Source organism: Panicum virgatum, chromosome 9N (assembly GCF_016808335.1).
Source record: "Panicum virgatum strain AP13 chromosome 9N, P.virgatum_v5, whole genome shotgun sequence".
NCBI lineage: Eukaryota > Viridiplantae > Streptophyta > Magnoliopsida > Poales > Poaceae > Panicum > Panicum virgatum.
In genome coordinates, this window is record NC_053153.1 from 57,632,149 (window position 1) to 57,640,312 (window position 8,164).

General features: G+C 46.4%; 1 protein-coding gene across 1 annotated transcript; it reads right to left on the reverse strand.

Moving 5' to 3' along the window:
- Nucleotides 1-2,066: 2,066 nt before the first annotated feature.
- LOC120687246 lies at nucleotides 2,067-3,397 on the reverse strand. Its single transcript, XM_039969235.1, has 2 exons — nucleotides 2,464-3,397; nucleotides 2,067-2,350 (listed from the first exon to the last, which is right to left on the reverse strand). The coding sequence occupies exons 1-2, from the start codon at nucleotides 3,116-3,118 to the stop codon at nucleotides 2,295-2,297; spliced, it is 711 nt and encodes a 236-aa protein (XP_039825169.1). The 5' UTR covers nucleotides 3,119-3,397; the 3' UTR covers nucleotides 2,067-2,294.
- Nucleotides 3,398-8,164: the final 4,767 nt, after the last annotated feature.

The window sequence follows — 8,164 nt, forward strand, 5'->3', positions numbered from 1 at the left end:
AGGCTTCACCAAGATCTTTCATATCAAAATTTGATGAAAGAAATCCCTTTGTCTCATGCAGCATACGCTTATCGGTGCTTGCTAATAGGATATCATCCACATAAAGCACTAGAATTATATATTTACCACCCTTTATCTTAGTTTAGATACAATTATCCACATCATTCTCCTTAAATCCGAATTTCTTAATCACTTGATCGAATTTAAGGTTCCACTGTCTTGACGCTTGCTTAAGCCCGTAAATGGATTTATTAAGTCTGCATCCCAAATGTTCCTTGCCCTTCACAACAAAACCTTCCGGTTGTGCCATGAAGATGGTCTCATCCAAGTCACCATTAAGGAACGCAGTTTTGACATCCATCTGATGTAGCTCTAAGTCAAAATGAGCCACTAGCGCCATAACAATTCTGAATGAATCTTTCTTAGACACAGGGGAGAAAGTTTCATTATAATCAACCCCTTCCTTTTGTGTAAAACCTTTGGCTACAAGCCTTGCTTTGAATCGTTCAACATTCCCTTTAGAATCACGTTTAGTCTTGTAGACCCATTTACAGCCTACTGGTTTGACTCCATTAGGAATATCTACCAGATCCCAAACATCATTGGAACTCATGGACTTAAGCTCTTCTTCCATGGCCTCAACCCATTTGGCAGAGTTCTCACATGATACTGCCTCTCTAAACGAGTTAGGATCATCAGCTTTCCCAATATCATACATGTCTTCACTTGAGTATGTCTCATAATCAGGGAAAACTGTCTGTTTCCTAGCCCATTGTGATCTTCTTAATGGTTCAACAGGCTGAGGTGCTGGTTGAGGTGCAGTATGAGGCACCTCGACAGGGTTCTCAACTTCAGCATTATGCGCCATTTGCTTAGCTTGTTGTTCGCTCGCAGGCCCAGGATCTACTTCAACAGGCGGAGCAGCGCTAGTACTCTGAACAGGAGGCGTAATCTGAACAGATGGTGTACTCTGAACAGAAGGAACGAACAGCGGCACTAACTGAGGTGTTACTGTTTCTTGAATCACCATGATGGGAAGCTCAGCCCGTATTTCTTCAAGATTAATTTCCTTACTCGGAAAGCTCCCACTGATCCCTGCATCCTCTAGGAATACAGCATGCCTGGTCTCAACGAACTTAGTGAAACGATCAGGACAGTAGAATCGGTATCCCTTAGACTTATCAGGGTATCCGATGAAATAGCAGCTCACCATTTTATCATCTAATTTCTTTTGCTGTGGATTAAATAACTTAGCTTCGGCTGGGCAGCCCCACACACGCAAATAATTAAGCGATGGTTTCTTCCCAAACCACAACTCATAAGGTGTTTTTGGCACGGATTTGGAAGGAACACGATTAAGTATGTGTGCAGCTGTTTTTAATGCTTCCATCCACAGCACCACAGACAAATTAGAATAACTAAGCATGCTACGTACCATGTCCATTAGTGTACGATTACGACGCTCAGCAACTCCGTTTTACTGTGGTTCGCCTGGCATACTGTACTGGGCCTTTATACCATTCTCTTCAAGATACTTAGCGAATGGTCCAGGTACTTGGCCGAATGGAGCATGTCTCCCATAATATTCACCACCTCGATCCGATCTCACTAATTTAATAGTGACATTATGCTGATTTTCCACTTCAGCCTAGAATATTTTGAATTTATCTAATGACTCGGATCGATCACGAATGGGATAAATATAACCATAACGAGAGAAGTCATCTGTGAAAGTAATGAACAAGTCAAAACCATCAACAGACTTTACTGGGAACGGGCCAGAAATATCAGTATGAATTATTTCTAATAGGCCCGAACTCCGAGTAGCTCCTTTCTTAATTGTCTTAGCGAATTTCCCCTTAATACAATCAACGCATTGTTGATCTAAGTCTGAGAGATCTAATGAATGGAGTATCTCTTCTCTTATGAGACGCTCAATTCTCCCCCTTGAAATGTGGCCCAAACGACAATGCCACAATTTCGAAGAAGTCTCATCATCACGCTTACGTTTATGCGATACATCATCCACATTCATTGCAGAATAAACTTTATCAAGAGAGAGCAAATAAAGATCGCCTTGCAAATGACCAAGGCCCACACTTAAATTATGAAATTTAATGTTGCACACAGAGTTGCCAAACTCACAAATATGTCCCGACTTATCTAAACGCAAAACAGAAATAAGGTTTCTCTTCAAACTGGGAACATAAAGAACATCATGCAAACTAAGGTTGAAGCCGCCTGGTAACTTCAAATTGAAGCTCCCAATGCCTTCAACCTTCACTTCATTGCCATCAGCCACTCTTAGGCTTCGCTCCCCCTCTCTTATAGTTCGGATCGAACTGAATACCTACAGTGAATTGGAAATGTGCACAGTGGCACCTGAGTCAATCCACCAAGTATTAGGAGAAAAATTCACTAAGAATGATTCATCAATAAAATATACATAATCAGTAATTATACCTTTGTTCTTAAGCCACTCCTTAAATCCATGGCAATCCTTCTGCTCATGTTTAGGTGACTTGCAGAACTTGCACAGCCTCTCATTAGAGGTCTTCTTATGTGACACGGCCTTACTCTTATGGCCCTTAAACTTTCTCTTATGCTGCCTACTGCTGCCAGACTCAGCCTGATGCTTAGGAGTGTTGCTCATGCTAACACGCCCAAAGCGCTCGCTGACCATGTTGACAGCATCCTTCATCCTTTCAGCTTTCTGTCTTTCTTCTTCCTCAACACAGTAGCTAATGAGCTCAGCCATGCTCCAAGTCGCTTTCTGAGTGTTGTAACTTATTTTGAAGGGACTGCACTGTACTGGCAGAGAAGTCATGATGAAGTGCACCAGAAAACCATCAGAGATAGCCATATCCAGTGTCTTCAGCTTATTTGCCATGTCACACATGCTCATAATGTGCTCCCTGATTCCACTTTGCCCATCATACTGTGAAGTCAGCATCTTCATGATCAGGGTGCTAGCATAAGTCTTGGAAGAACTCTTAAAGTTCTCCTCCACCTTGGCAAGGTATGCCTTGGCGCTCAGATCATTACCATCCTGGTCCTTATCAGGAATAGCACCACATATGGCCGGAGTGATCGTGTTCTTAATGATCATGTTGGCCATCCTGTCTGATCTCTCCCACTTCTCAATGGCAGTACGATCACCATTGGGATCAGCGGGCTCTGCTGGCTTGGCTTGACGTAAGGCGAGATCATACTCGCACACAGCAATGGCAACATTAACATCTTTATACCAGCTTGGATAGTTGGTGCCATTCAGGGGCTCAATGGATTTCAGGTAGCCCGTCACAGTGTTCACTGAAAATCATGAGAACAATAACTTCATTAAACTCACAATTAAGATGCGCATAAGAAGTATGAAATTAACCCTACGATGGTCTGATTAAAAATCATACATAAATTTCAATTTGCATCACCGATGGGGAAAACAAACGAAATTTATCATTAAAACTCATAATTAAATCAACGATGGTCAGAATTAATTACAAGTGCTCTAAATAAACCTCCCGATGGTTCCATTTAAATAGAGTGCATCTTAATTGCTTATGGTGGATGAACATAATTTTCAGTGAATAAATGCAATTAAAACATGATTAAAAGCATTTACATAACTCATGGAAATTAATTAACATAATGCTGGTAATAATAAGTGCAACAGAAATAATTAAAGCCTTTAAACATAATCAGCAAATAAGATTAAGCTTAAAACACTAAAGAAATAAGCTTAAAGCATTAAACAGTAAAGGAAAAGACTGAAAACGTCAAACTGGGCTCAAAACTCATTAAACAAACCGAAAAACTAAAATGGCCCATGAACTCCCCAAACCGCACGGCCCAAATGCGCGCACTCAGCTTGGCCCAGTAGCACGCGGCCCGTTAGGTGCGCCACTGGCCCAGCTCGGCCCGTCCGCGAACCCTAATGCGGAGCAAATCTCAACCGTTTGTTAAGATCGGATAGCCGAAAACTGATGTGGTTTCATATATAAGGGAATCGGGCTGTCGGAGGGTGCCCTAATCCCTTCACTTTCCCTTTTCTCCTCACTCCCTGAGCAGCCGCCGCCGCCGGAGCCTTTGCTCCGCGCCGCTTCGTCATGGAGCTGGTGCAGGCCGGGACCGCCGGGGTTCGGAGCCTCGGCCGCGCGCCACCTCCTTATGGGCATCGCCTGCTGGGAGCTTCCGCACCACGTGCCCGCGTGGGCCACGGGCCCTGGCCGCGTGCTGCCGGCTGCCGCGTACCGCGTGCGGGCCGTGCCACGTTGGGCAGGCCGTTGTCGCCGCCTCACGCGCGGTGCGCGGGCCCCGCATCATGCGCCTGGTGGTGCGGCCGCCGCTGCTCCTCACGCAGCGGGCGCCCGCGCCTCGCACCTCCTTCGCAGGTGCGCAGCGTGTGGGGCCGAGCTGGCTGGGCAGGGGCGCTGCGGGTCAGGGCCCCGCAACCGCCGCCTGTGCGTGAATCCTCATGCGCGCGGGTCCCCGGCCGCCGGTCTTGGCCATGCGTCGTGCAGGGCCCCTCGCCGGTGGGTGCGTGCATACTAATCGCATGTATGACCGTCGAGGGCTCCTCACTGTGTAATTTGGCCAGGCCAGTACGCGCCTGATGCGCACGGCATGGTGAAACTGAGGTAGGTAACAGGTAAGCCACTGATGCTCACCTAGGGTTAGGGTTCATCATGAGATTTGGGATTTTCTTATGCGATCTGAAATTTGACTCCCCTTCTTCTAATTGCTGACTGATGCATCTAATCTCATAGATTTGGGCTTTAATTTGCGGAATAAAACTTAACAATGGGCTAATTTAGGGAAAACAGTAAGCAAAAGTAAACCCTAACCTTAATCACTTAACTTAATCATGACATTAATTTAAACTGATTCATTACTCAGGCATGATTGCATCTAATCCGAGACACTTAGCATTTACTGATCAAGATTAATCTTAAACTTGACCTAAACCGAATTAGATTAGATCTAATCTCGTGATCAGAAACTTAATTAACCATGATTTAGATCTAATCAAGTATGATTAACACATAAAAGCCATTCTGCAGGAGCTAATTGCATCTAAACCGTGATTCAAACCTTAACTGTGCAATAAGATCTAATATGCACAGTTCATATGCATCTTAAACCGATGAAAAACAGAGGCATAAACATGGCTTAAAGTTGACCATGCATGACTAGGTTAAGATGGCTCATGATACCGATTGTTAGAATTGCCAAAACTTAATATTAGTGGCACGTGACCCAGAATCTTAACATAGCCTAGTTCATGACAAATTAATCTAATGCGGAATAAATGGTAATCATTATACCAGCGTTAGCAGTAGTAGCAACCATTTACGCCTGATCCGTAGAGGAAGTAGGCGTTCTTGTCGGTGTAGGAGATTCAGCAGCGAATCGGCGTCCTTCGGGCGCCAACGGGAGTGCTTGGCCTTCCAAACCCCTCCAGTGCCCTTAGCGATCAGACTAGCGGTGGCTAGGGTTTTAGATTGAGATGAATGTGTGTTCAAGGTGCTAACCACGACCTTATATTTAAAGGCACTGTGGGACTGGGGGCCAGCCTCTGGAATCAGGCCTAATGGGCCTGCTGATCACAACCCATTAGGGTTTTATCATTAGGTTTCCTTAATCGCGTTTAGATGGTTTAAACGCTTCCTTAATAGTGAAGATCACAAATATCTTAACTGAAATTTATTTCCAACACAACTTACATGAGCACGGCATGTGGGCCGTCGGTGTTTATAGTGCAACCCGTTTTTTTGCTCGAAACATTCTAGTCCTAGCTAAAACCCCTTCAGATCTACAGATCTCTCACGATGAGGGAGAAAACGGATCTAAACTAAACTCACAAGCCAAGCAGAAACCATTGCAGTATGAATGCCATACAATATTGCCGACTGACTGGATATAAAATATTTTTGCCTTGGGAGTCTCTCTCTCTCTTCAGGAAGAACAGGACAAACACTAACAAGGTAATAACCACATCATCAGAAGAGTAGCAAACTAACGCCGTGTTTAGTTGCAAAAATTTTACGGTGTAAAACACTGTAGTACTTTCGTTTGTATTTGGTAATTATTATCCCGTTATAGATTAATTAAGCTCATTAGATTCGTCTCGTGATTTACAAGCAAACTATGCAATTAGTTTTTTATTTCGCGTAGATTTAATACTTCATGCATGCGTTAAAAAATTCGATGTGACGGAGAATCTTGTAAAGTTTTGGAATTTTGGATGCAACTAAACAGGGCCTAAGCTCCCATGTCTTGTGCAGCACCTCGCTCCTTGTACTGCAGAACCGACCGTCAAAAACGAAATAAATAATGCCTTGGACAACCGATCGCAGGGGCAACATGACAAGTGAACTGCATAAACACACACACACACCATATATAGAGATGCGGAGATCCCACGCACAGACCCACTTAAGCTGTAAGGACAACTGGAGTAAACAAGAATCCAATTGCAATGATTCGAGAGTTATGGGTACAGCCCCAACGGCCGTGGTACAAACATGGACAGTGAGTCCGGTGCCTCACACATTCCGATCCCTGACTAGATCAGGAGGGCTCATGCTTGTCTGGTACATTCTTTCTGGTGGATCCGATCCAACTACCTAAGCTCGACGCGGCATTAAGATGATCCCAGGACACATCAGACATGCAGGCATGGATCAGGGGGCTCTGCCTGTGAGAGTTTTAATCCCTAGGATACCCGTCACCTACATCTACAAACAGACATTGTCGTGGGATTTTTAGGGTACCCACAGCCGGGTGGCGGGGCGCACCCGTCTATTCCCAGTGAGGGAGAACTCGGGGAAGTACTAGGCGGTTAGGCTAATCTAGCACTGAGGCAAGCACACATGAACACGCGATCTAGAGTGGTTCGGGCCGCCAGAGCGTAATACCCTACATCCACTGGGAGAAGTATTGTTCTTGGTTGTATATGAACCTATCCTCTGCCCGGCCTTGGCCTTTTTACAGCTTGAGTTTTCTTCTAGCGGGCGCCCCCTTTTTATAGATCAAGGGGTGCGGATACATTGGTCGTTGAGGCCCCGACAAGTGGGCCCAACGTGACTGTGTAGCATACTGCGCAGAGTACTGAAATGGCTACAGTAGTTGTGAATCTTTTCTCCGATATGCTTCCATGCCCTGCTGCCTCTCTGACTCAGGGGGGTCTTCTCTTGTCCTGTCAGCAAGGTGCCCGTTAGGGAAACGTAGCTTGCGGCGTGGCCTGTTGAGGCTATTATGTAGGCGTCATAATGGGTGAAGCCGAGCCGTCGTGTTTATCTGTCATGGCAGACTGACAGGCGCGGCGTGGGCGGCGCCAGCGGCTCCACTACACGTCTTGGTAATACGCGATCAATAGTGTCCCCTGGTCAAAGAATCGCCTCGGCTTCTGCTATATCAATGCGGACGTCCACCTACCGCAATGAATACAGTGGTAGGTGAACCTTAGCATGGAGACCAAGCGGCCTTATATACGCGTCTGTGCTTGCAGACACGTGGCAGCTCCGGACCTCCCGGGGCGGGGTGCCAATTCCTTCCCTTAGTGAGGGGTCCGGTTACTATACAGGGGTCCGGGACTCCGTGGGGGTCTGGACCTCCACGGGAGGTCCGGAGCCCCCGGCTGTTCGGACTGAGCGTCTGCTTCTTCCGGAACACGTGGTGCTCCCAGACCTTCCCCAGCCGGGGGACGGGTCTGGAACCGTTGTCGGGTGAACAGGGCTCTGGACCGCAGGGGTCGGGCTGTTTGGACGTAGTCAAGGACAACCACAAGACTCTTGCCTAGACGCATCAAGAGGGGGTACCCCAGTCCTGAAGTACCGACAGACATGTCTTGTAGCCAGCAGCTAGCCAACCAAACAATACTGGTACAGATCGATACAGGGATAGAGGGATCTTCCTTTTGGGGAGACTGTCCTTGCTGTGCCACCGGAATCTGCCTCGAAAAGGGGGCAGCGCTTACCCGAAAACGGAGACAATGAACCACCGGAAGCTGTACATCTACTCATCGCCTTTTGGATGATTGAGCAGCAGCTGCAGCTGCTGTTGATCTAGCTTTCTGTAGGAAGGTACATGGCGACTGCCTAGCTCAACCTGCACAGCGATTATCTTAGTGAGTTCGGGCACCATGTGCCACATGGGATTTTGC